The sequence below is a fragment of the Aethina tumida genome, chromosome 7 (assembly GCF_024364675.1).
Source record: "Aethina tumida isolate Nest 87 chromosome 7, icAetTumi1.1, whole genome shotgun sequence".
Classification (NCBI taxonomy): domain Eukaryota; kingdom Metazoa; phylum Arthropoda; class Insecta; order Coleoptera; family Nitidulidae; genus Aethina; species Aethina tumida.
The window spans coordinates 16,229,538-16,242,136 of record NC_065441.1 but is presented as its reverse complement, the minus strand read 5'-3'; the positions used below and the strand labels follow the sequence as shown (position 1 = coordinate 16,242,136).

At 28.5% G+C, this 12,599-nt stretch overlaps 1 protein-coding gene across 1 annotated transcript in view; it reads left to right on the top strand.

Moving 5' to 3' along the window:
- The window catches only part of LOC109609380 (polypeptide N-acetylgalactosaminyltransferase 2), a 51,061-nt gene that overhangs the window by 19,153 nt on the left and 19,309 nt on the right, over positions 1–12,599 (top strand). The window contains exon 2 of the mRNA XM_049969405.1: positions 11,383–11,657. Coding sequence (XP_049825362.1) covers positions 11,383–11,657 — 275 coding nt within the window. The remainder of the gene's footprint in view (positions 1–11,382; positions 11,658–12,599) is intronic.

Here is a 12,599-nt window from a genome sequence, read left to right as displayed (position 1 = left end):
TCAACGTCATATTTATGGTATAATACCCCGAAGAAAGTTACAGACAGCAGTGCAAGTAGTAAAAGTGAATCACTTTTGTAACGTGATTTATTAATAGAAAGTCATCTTATTACTTTAATAAAGCAATGAAGTAACTCTATGTTTGCATAATTTAATGGCGCTCCGAGAACCATTTATGTATTTAGAATATTTAGTCCGGTGTTTATTGTGTAATCACTTAATGGTATGACGGTTTTGTTCTGATTGTGGTAGTTTTGTTCAATTTATGAATGCTGTTGCACTTGACAATAATTAACAGACAAGTAGAAAAAACGCACTGATTGATTTATGTGCAGGAAAAATGGTCGACTTCCCGCAAACAACAGTTTTCCGGTTTGAGCGAAATAAAAGTAAACGTCACCTTGATTCGTATGCAGTTTTTCATAGTTAGCCGCTATTTTGAAACCATACACAACCGATACCATTTACTATTTTAATTACGCCGGCATTAAAATGGTTTTATTCCGAATGACAATTGGCGTTTACATAGTTCTAGTCGTGTTTAGAATTTAATTGTTTCTGTCGTATGCATTATTGACCTTAGCGCTAAATACATTGTTTTGTGGGCAGGATGTTTGGACAATGGGCGTTTTACCGCGTTAAAAATGAATGGTGACATCAATCAATGTTTATGTCAGTTTCTGAAATGATGGCCCAAAAAGCTGATCCAAAAAGGACTGTTGGGAAACATTTCATAATTGGTTTAATTTATTAGTAGTTTCCAAAGAATTGTGTAAATTATTGGCATTTAAAATTTGACATTTATTCTAGGTTAGATTCAAAAATAAAGGCGCCACAATAAATTGAGAAACAAATTAATAATTTATTCACTTTATTATTATTATTTTTATTATTTTCGTTTAATTCGGAGATTGTTTACTTTATCAAACTAACATTTATTTCACATAACTCACCTACTGGATCACTTATAAAAAAATCTATTGATGCTATGAGTAAAGAAATTTAATATAATTGTTTGTTTGATGTATATATCTATGTTCACTCTATGTAGCTTTCTTCTCTAAATGAAAATTGTCATATATTTACGTACAAGACTGATTAATCAATTAATTCAATTAATTATCACGAATACATATTGACCTCTTCCTTAAAATATTCATAAAGGTTATCTTGTCTTGTCACAGATTTTGTAGCAAAAAACGTTTAGTAGTACTGGATCTTTAAATACTTTTTTCTTGTTCTCTTGTTTTAACAAAAAAATAACGAACTAAATTGATGATTTTTTTATATAATTTGGATCTTCATATTTTACAAAAAAAAAGAATATTGACTTCAATCTAGTGTTTATTAATTTACACATTTATTTGATTATTTTTAAATATTCTGAATTTTTGTAATCTTGTCACTATCATTAACCGCTGATTTAATTGTTTTTAGGCAGATTTTAGACTTACTAGATACTTGACTAGATAAATAATATCTGTAAAATTATTCTTATTTCAGTTGATACAAAATTGAAGAATTTTAAAATAATTATTTAATTTTGATCTCTTTATTTCTTCGTAGGTTTGATCAATCAACAAGTAATGTTTTATCTTCTAATTAAATATTTTTCTAGCTTAAAATTTTTATTTTTTGATTAAAAATGAAACAATGTTCCTTATGAGGTAGTTTTCTGAATGTCTAGATGATTATTCAAGAGATACGCTGTTAACTCCTGAATGAAGTAGAAGTGTCATGTCCCTACAAAGGCTGATTAACCACTTCCTCTTTAGGACAACTACTTATTTAATTATCACAAATACATATTGACCTCTTGAATCAAATCTGCATTGGATTGTCCAGCAACATAGTTTGTAGCAAACAATATTGGGAGGGCTTGTTTTTTAATTACTGCTTTCTTGTTCTCTTTTGTAGTCGTTCGTAAATGTGTAAAGAAAAACACAAATAAGATTGGTTAATTAGATCTGATGAGACATAGTATTATTAGTTAACATCTCTTTTATCTCTAAATTTTTTAGCACTACATTTCTGTTGGACCTAAAGACATCTATAAATTGGTTTAAAATATTGAAATTTTAACGGGGAATTTTGTTTTCTTCCTCCAAGAATCTTAAGTACGGTTCCTAACCAGTTGTGGACAAAAACATAAATTTCAGATTTGAGCAATAAGTTTATGGAAATGGTGAATAAAATTTGTGATTTCAAAATTAGATTGCAAAGAAATTTTATTTTTACTTGTGAAATAAATTAATTAATTTATCAAATTAATTTATTATATTTTTTTCATGATATCAATGTCTAATACACATTTAAAAAAAACTAAACTAATATTTACTTGATCGTCTATGTATATTAAAGTATAATTTGTTTCGTATTAATAATAATTTTAAGAATGTGGGAGGGTTGGATGGAAATATGTATTTTAATTAGCTTGTATCTTTGTGATAACTGAAAAATTTGGATGATTTATATTTACATTAAAATATTTTAATCATTAATTAATATTTCCAGTACAATTGCTGATATATTTATCATTTGCTTTAATATTTTTTAAATACATGTTGAACAGAGAACCAGACAATTACGTAAAATAATGAAAGGACGGAGATTAAGAAATATTTTATTAACTACTTTTACTGGCTTTACATCTGTAAATTGGTCTAGAATATGGAATACAGAATCTTCCTTCTTCCTCCAGGTGACTGCCTGATTAATAATTTTAAGAATGTTGGAGCTTTAGATGAAAATATGTATGTTAATTTCCTCCTTGCTTTGTGATAACTGAAAAATTTGGATTATTTATATTTACTCTAAAATATTTTAATCATTAATTAATATTCCCCTTACAGTTGCAGATATATTTTATTTGCTCTGAAAAAATGAAAATATTGGTATTTTAACGTGGGAATTAAAGTTTGCCTTCTTCCTCCAAAAATTATAAGCGCTGTTACTAACCAGTTTTGGACAACAACATAAATTTTTGATTTGAGCAACAATTTTAAGGAAATAGTGTGATTTAAAAATTGGATTCAAAGAAATTTTATTTTCACTTAATTAATTAATTTATCAAATTAATTTATTATAATTTTTTCATGATATCAATGAATATCATATTTAAAAAAAAACTAATGTAATATTTACTGGCCGGATGATACACGAGTGTGCTTTCTTCCACAACGTAAGTTAATTGATCGTCTATGCATATAAAAGTATAATTTGTTTCGTTTTAATAGATATTAATTATCGTGTTATGCGTTATAGCATGTTGCTCAGAAAATCCACTTTTCGGTCTGTTAGTTTAAGTGCTAGAATTTATCCTCCGTGTGAAACTGCTTCCGCAAATAAACAGCAGTTCAGTTTTTTACCTATGCAAACTATCAGAGCAATAACCGATAAAAAAATAATTAATAACCTCAAAATTGGCCTACATTACTGAATGAATTTACATGGGAAGTGGAAAACGATCGATCAGCCGCACACAAATCCATATCGCGATGTTCCATCGCAGAACCGTGCAATTTGCGGTGATAAATTAACATTCACAACGGCATCAGGAAAGAGTGTTGAGGTTGAAATAGTGTAAGAACATTCTTTCACGACCCGACAATATTCTAAACGCCGTGTGGAAAGTAAAGATGACCTGAAACGACTACCGAACTGCACACCACGGCTTTAATATCGGTACAGCGAGTTTGTTTACTGGCGTTTCAATTTTCGAACGGCGCCCCGGGGCTACCGGTTAAATTATCATCATTTCTTTCGGGGCGGTTAATTGCGGGATGTTTATAGGAATGCTATCGATTATCCCAGTTTCTTCATCAATTGACTGGCATTTAATCAGAGCTTCTCCTCAATCGCTTGATACCAGACGTAATCATTTTGAGGTATAAACTATTTAATTAACTATAAAATTTAATTCCATTTTGTTTTTAAACTAATTTGGAGTAATATTTGTGTAGGTTCAACGGAATTCCGACATTAATCATCAAAGCATTTTTTAAGTAAATAAATCTAAAACAATTATTTGATTCGTTATTTAAATACGAATGTATAATTTTTCAAACGGCAACATATTTAACAGACCGTGAATCAATTAATTATATTAATAACGCTTGTTAAAATTATACAAATTAATATCCATCAAAAATAGAATTTAAATATAAAATCATCTTACAATTTTCCAGGCAATTAATTAATTAATTATCAAAAACTGGGGTGAAAGATACAATTTAATAATATTTTATAAATAGAAAGAGATTTTTTAAACTACTTTTATGGTTATTTAAATTATTCAACTTTTAATGGAGTAATTTAATTTAATTTTAAAATAAATAGAAACACTAACTACGAGATTTTTTTGTTTAATTATTTAAATTCACCAAAAAAAATTTAATTGTTCATATTTATTTTTAAATAGGAGAAAAATGATTTTACGTTTGTTTATTTTATTCAAATCCTTTTGAAAATATAAAATTTTTAATTAAAAAAGCAAAGTTAATTGTCCAATTAGTGTTTTTATTAAATAACGTAGTAAACCAGTATTTATAACTGGTAACAACAACACAATTGTCGATTTTATAATTATGACGATGATAATTAAACGTTGGCAACTTTGGTAATATGAAAATCATAAATCAATATTATTACTTATTCTGGGCGAATTTTAATGAAATTTCCTTCTATCGTTATTTAAACAACAGGAAGCTTTAAATGTGTAACTGGAAATAATTAATATGGTACATGCATTTTTAAGTAGCTAAATTAGTTGAGTATTATGCAACATTTAAAACAATAATTTAATTCGTTATTTAAATGTGAATTTACAATTTTGCAAACGCAACAAATTTAACTGATTATTAATCAAGTAATTTATTTATTATGCTCGTTAAAATTATTTAAATTATTCCATCAATAGCAAAATTTCAATATAACATTTTCCTGATTTTTTACATTTTACATTTCACATTTCACATTTTACATTTTACATTTTACATTTTACATTTTACATTTTACATTTTACATTTTACATTTTACATTTTACATTTTACATTTTACATTTTACATTTTACATTTTACATTTTACATTTTACATTTTACATTTTACATTTTACATTTTACATTTTACATTTTACATTTTACATTTTACGTTTTACATTTTACATTTTACATTTTACATTTTACATTTTACATTTTACATTTTACATTTTACATTTTACATTTTACATTTTACATTTTACATTTTACATTTTACATTTTACATTTTACATTTTACATTTTACATTTTACATTTTACATTTTACATTTTACATTTTACATTTTACATTTTACATTTTACATTTTACATTTTACATTTTACATTTTACATTTTACATTTTACATTTTACATTTTACATTTTACATTTTACATTTTACATTTTACATTTTACATTTTACATTTTACATTTTACATTTTACATTTTACATTTTACATTTTACATTTTACATTTTACATTTTACATTTTACATTTTACATTTTACATTTTACATTTTACATTTTACATTTTACATTTTACATTTTACATTTTACATTTTACATTTTACATTTTACATTTTACATTTTACATTTTACATTTTACATTTTACATTTTACATTTTACATTTTACATTTTACATTTTACATTTTACATTTTACATTTTACATTTTACATTTTACATTTTACATTTTACATTTTACATTTTACATTTTACATTTTACATTTTACATTTTACATTTTACATTTTACATTTTACATTTTACATTTTACATTTTACATTTTACATTTTACATTTTACATTTTACATTTTACATTTTACATTTTACATTTTACATTTTACATTTTACATTTTACATTTTACATTTTACATTTTACATTTTACATTTTACATTTTACATTTTACATTTTACATTTTACATTTTACATTTTACATTTTACATTTTACATTTTACATTTTACATTTTACATTTTACATTTTACATTTTACATTTTACATTTTACATTTTACATTTTACATTTTACATTTTACATTTTACATTTTACATTTTACATTTTACATTTTACATTTTACATTTTACATTTTACATTTTACATTTTACATTTTACATTTTACATTTTACATTTTACATTTTACATTTTACATTTTACATTTTACATTTTACATTTTACATTTTACATTTTACATTTTACATTTTACATTTTACATTTTACATTTTACATTTTACATTTTACATTTTACATTTTATAATATATTATAACTATTGATACAACATAATGATACAACATAATTTAATTTTCTAAATAAATTAACACTTAATTTATTTACTTTTATGGTCGAGACATTTTGTGTTCAAATTATTCAAATTCTCATGAAAATGTTTTAATTGTTCAAAACTGGAATGATATAATATAATTTTATTTTACATGTGAATATATATATATATATATTTTAAAAATGCATAATAAATACTTTGTTAAAGACATAATATGTTTGATTAATTTTTAAACAAAAAGCTAAGTTAATTGTCACAAATTTAAATTTGTGTTGTTATTAATATCAAAGCAAAAGGGTATTTATAACTGGTAACAACAATACATAATGTCTATTTTATCTGATGAAAATAAACTTTAAGCACGATTTATGCCTAACATAAACCAAACAATTACTCGATATATTGATGGTTATTAAAAGCTTACGTTGATAACTTTAGTAATATGAAAATCGTAAATCAACATTATTTCCTGGTGTGTTCAAAGTCACCAACAATTACGTTAGTTTATCGTTTTCCAATAGCTTTTTATTCTGGATCAATTATTCTATTAATATCTCTTAAATTTTAATGTCATTTCCTTGCACCCTGATTTAAACAACAGAAAAAGGAAAAATAAATATTTTAATATTAATATAGAAGTAGAAGTTTAAAATTTTGATCATTCACAACAACACGTCGTAAAATCACCAAGGTGTCTAATTACACTAAAATTATTTAAATTCAGAAGAACAATTCCAGCATAACGGAATTTATTGTCCATTTTCACAAGTGATTTATTTTCCTGGCGTTATAACAATCGTCCGTTCCAATTCTCACGTCCGCGCATTCCAATCAAACATCACCCGGTTATATAATAATGCATTTCTCAGTGCTCAATTGAAATGAGCGAGCACATACGGTCTCATACGGTCACATACCATCTTGGAGGGAACCGCTTCATTATTTAGATTGAATAATTGGCTCGCCGGAGCAAATCCGTGAACGCCCAGATGGTATAATATATTTGTATAATGGTACTGCTGGCCTTTCACTTGGAATCTTAAAATGGGTGAGCCGGTGCATCTAATCGCTTCGAAACCATCAAATGCACACACTGCCGCAGAAAGGGTATCGAAAGAATCCGGTTATCGGTAGATGGGAATTTAAACGAATGTCTTAAATCATCGTACAATTAGACCGGCCCAAAACACACTACTAATTAACTCTAGCGGTTTCAGAGCACGTTTCGGTAAGCCGAACGTACAAACCTCCGGTTATGAAATTATTACAAAGCGAGATTAATCGTGACCATTTGGGCGTCTTGCTTTCGAGTCGCGGAAGTGAAAGTGAAACGATTACCGGAGCTATTTTATGTACCCGAACGCGATTAGTTCGAATATAGATCAGCTATGGACCGTAGGAACGAGATTATCCTGCGAATGTCTGTTGTTTAATTGATCTGCGGCATTAACGAGGGTTTTTGGGGCGGCGGATGGGATGTTTAAATAGAGCCGGTGGAATACTGCAATTTAAAAGGATTCATTAGCAACTATTCACCCACGAATTTCTAAAGGGAAACGTTTACAACAACGGAATTTCGATCGAAATAGTTTCGTTGTTTGATGATGTTGATCATTAATTAGATGAAACATAATACAATATCGGATAAGTTACAAAATCAGCTTAAAACTCTTAGGCAACTTATAGACTCCGACAAGAAGGGAGTCCATTAAAATACCCAATTTACTTTTCCTGTCCAAACAGACAGTTTGCAATGGAAGCCGTCAATTTTAGTCGTCTGGGAACGATGGCGAGGACATCAAGAAACTGGTGCAGTCGATAAACAAAATTGTGTATCAAATTTAAACTGTTGAGAAGCTGAGAGCAATTTATCAACGCTCCTGACAGTGCGTCGCGTACGGCTGAATTACATTTATTCCCTTACATATTACACGAAGTATAAAACTTGGAACTCCGCCCTATCGGAGTTGCTGACGCAGCTGTCACATAAAAAATCGTCCCGTTTCAAACATTTACCAAAAGTGAGGGCTTGCAAATCGGCGTGTGTCACAACATCCATTAACGTGCTCCAGAAACGTAATAAACGGAAACATAGCTCATATTAGTATGATAATTGTCTGATTGTATTGTTGTGTTGGTCACAAAGGAACTTGTAACGTGACACAAGAAAGTAAGTGCTAAATTAGATGTATATTACATCTTCTTCTTTATTTAAAACAACTCGGCGTAATAATCGCACCATGTTTAACTTATGTCATAAACCGAATTGGGTAAACACATCGATCCATGAAAGGATGTTGCCCAAGAATTTTAACGTTTTGAAATTACAATTTGCACCGCATAAGGAGTAGTCCCAATATTCCGGATTACAGAAAGATTAATTAATCTGAAACGAGTGTTTACCACGTTTTTGCCCAATTAATTTGTGTCTCTAAGGAATTTCAAACCATCCATCCGATCTGTGATAATAAAATATGTACTGGGTGGTTAAACTCATTCAAATTTAATCGATATGTAGTCGGCGAATTACACGATGATGTGGAACATGTTCTTTTTCCATTGTTAAAAGTTTCTTTTGTCCGGACTTCAGAAATCACAACAGATTGTTCCAGATTACTAAATCACACAAAGTTGCGATTCAACTTTGACTTGAACTTCTCACGTGCCGACAGATAATCGATAGCACCACGCTAAGATGTTCTTTAGACAACATTTTTTCACGTTTATTAAAAAATGAGGTTCGGCGATAAGAGGATTCCTCCTAATTAGCGAAATTCATGAAGCACCGCGAATGGCCAAAATGCAAATCTGGAGATAATTAATATGTTCAGCGCAAAACCGAATATTTATTTTGTTTAACTTTCATAACTTCTCGCATAAAACGTTTATACTTTGCAGTAAAGCACCAACATGGCAGCAATATTGCTTCTGTGACGGTTTAATTTTCAGGACAACTTAAACTGACGACACTTAAATGCATACAACGGTTTTGTGAGTTCTAAAATTTTAATCCCATATCCTTCGCACTTTGTTATGTGCTGTCCGTGTTTGTGCCGTAATTGTGTTAAAAATAATATTTTTTATAAACGCCAAAAGTTCCCACCATATTCAAGCGATGAAAGTAAATTATTTTGATGCGCCCATTAGTCCAAATACCAGTATTATGTGTAATGAACAAAAAAAAAAAACACAATTTCGTTGAACGATAGCAACGAAATAATTAAATGTCAAAATCTGTAATTAACTAATGTTGCAAATTGAAATTGGTAAAGTTTACATATTGCAACTAGTTAGTATTCTATGCCCTCGAGGATGCATCTATTTCGAAACTGAATTCACGTAAATTATATTAAATTACATTCAACATTACAATCGGCAAATTTTAATCATCACTAATTATCCAATTAGCATATTTTAACATTGTTTTATATTTTATATACAGGTATGTATATTAGGTAATACCTATGCATTGATATCTATATCAAACAACACATCCTGGACAATGCATGAATCCAGGTCACACAAAATTAAAACATCAATCAATCATTTACCTTTCGAAGTATGAAGATTTAGAAACGCGTATGCAAATATGACTTATTTAAATTATTTATAATATTAAAAGAGAATGTACTTCGGGTTCATCTGTAGAAGTAGAAATATTGCATAAATGAGACATTCAACTGTAATAAACGATTATTTATCTGTTAAACATGAAAATCAAACGTATGATGTGATGTAGACATGTCGCAACATGGAAACAATAATTGGAGACTTGATTGACTTTTGAAATTCATTAATTGGATCAATTACATGGATGAAGAATACCTGGACGTTAATTAACAAATTGTGATGAAATTTAATTTTCAGTTGTTCAATTTACGTCACCAGTCAGGAGTAAATTGTGTGATGAGGGTGAGATGAAAATTAATCTAAAAATATGTAAATATACTTTTAAATAATCTGACAATAAATTAAATCGATTTCATTTCCGTCTTTAAACAACATTTCCATGTGCACTTTCAATATCCATAATAACAATCGTTAAATTGTTACATCGATTAATGGTCACTTACACTTTCTTAAAAATATCAAATAAATAAACATTACTCGAGTTGCGCAACTAGAACAGATGGTAACAAATTCGAAAAATTAATTAATTAACCCCAAACTTTCTTCCACCAAAATGCCACAATAAAAAAACTTAAATTCTCTTTTAATCATCGATTGCAGCAAACATGAAAGTTCCGCAATTCACAGGTTGCATGATATAAATTAGAATTGTGGCGCTTTAATAATATTTCGTCTTAAGTCACGTTTTGTGTGTTAGAAACCAAACTGACCATCATCATCCTTTCTAATTACCAATATTATTCACGTAATTGCCCATTAGAATCAAAATCGTTTACGTTCAGATATTCGGTACAAACGGTGTGTGAATAAAACCATTTTTGCACTTCAAAAACATCTAAAATTTACAAAATACGAACCAATTTCAACCTGTTTATTAAATGTGCATCGATAACAGGAAAGTTGTTATTGAAATGTCTTTTCCATCTGTACCTCTACAACAATAAAAAGAGTTTCGTTGCGGTCAATTCGGGTTCATATAATGCCTAACCGAGTTAAAATCAGTTCGAATGCACTGATTGAGTTTCAAAACAGGCTAATTGCAGTTTTCCGAAGGCAACGAAATGAACGTTCCAGGATCGATTTTTAATAAACCCACTTTTCCGTACTTTTGCCGCTCAGAAAATTGATTTACTGAATGGAATAGGGTTGTTTCTTTTGATGCCTTTGGCTCAGACTTCTTCCATTGGTAAATTACGCTCAAGTCTGATTATTAATAGTGATTGAGTACTATTTTTGTAATCAACTATTCAAGTACTTTTATTTTGTGACTTAAGATTTGAATAAAAATATGAAAGTCTGTTATTTGATGTATCAAGAATTCAACACGAAGATCTAAATTACTGTTTATTGATATGTTACAAAATAGTGGATTTCTAAAGCAATTTTCTATAATTATTGATCATGCTTACATCAGATAGTACATTCCTATAATTTATTATATTTAAATTGTTTTCGAATTTCAGACTGAAAACCGAGCTCTGAGACTTAAAGACGGCGTGACCATGTCGTCGTATGTGGACGTAGGGGGCGGCGCCCCCGGTGCGAACGTTCCGATGGCCCTGCAAAGTTTGGAGACGACTGACGGCCGGCTGACGTGGAATTACTTCGATGAGTCGGGCTACATCAGCAGGGGCGGCTTGAGGGAGGGGGAGGATCCGTACGTGAGGAACAGGTTCAACCAGGAGGCCAGCGATAGTTTGCCCAGCAATCGGGACATCCCCGACACACGGAACGGAATGTGAGTTCCTGTTTCTTTAATTGTTTCGTAAAAATTTTATGAAAATTGGATTTTTCACTTTATGTCGAGCTGAACAATGCTGCGGAGCATTCGGGTAATGGTTTTGATGCAGCGGCGGTAAATAGAAATACGAAACTAAATTAAATAATTCCGGATGATACAAGAAATAATGTAAAAATGTGGAAATTGGGTCAGTGTTAAATTACTACACGCGCATAAAAATAACGTAAAAGTTGATTAAGACTACTTTTTTTAACACTGAATTGACGCTCAAATAACATCAGTAACATAACGCTTTCATCTATTAATGCTTATTTATTGTCATGTACAGTATTGGCAGAAAGTATAACAACTTTAAAAATATACAAATTGCTACCGCCCTAATATAATTTATACCAATTATAAACAATCTGTATACAAATATAACAAAACAAATAATCATCAGTAAAATTAAACTCTTTATTTTTTTTATTGTTAAACTATGTAATTGTTAAATTTATAAAGGATATTTAATTTTCAATATACATTTTTTTAACATAACCCGAACAAAAATTATTTGAATTGTATAAAAGTTGCTCTATTTTCTGCCACTACTGTACATAATAAATAATTTTATTTTCTTAGTTTTAATTTTTATAATTCTAATAAATAAATTTTAATCCTAATTAATTTAGATTGATTAATAATTTTATTATACTATTTTTTTAATTGCCATTTTTTATTATAATTTCTTTTAATTTATTACTTATATTATACAATACGTTGAACAAAACTATTCACAAACTTCTAATTTAATTAATGGTTTATGAACACAATAACTGTAGCTTGGGGAGATATTTTAATATCATATTATTATTCAAAAAAAAAAAAAAAATGAAATTAATGACAAAAAAATAAATGAGAAAGTGTCATAAAATATCATATATTTGATTATTAATAATA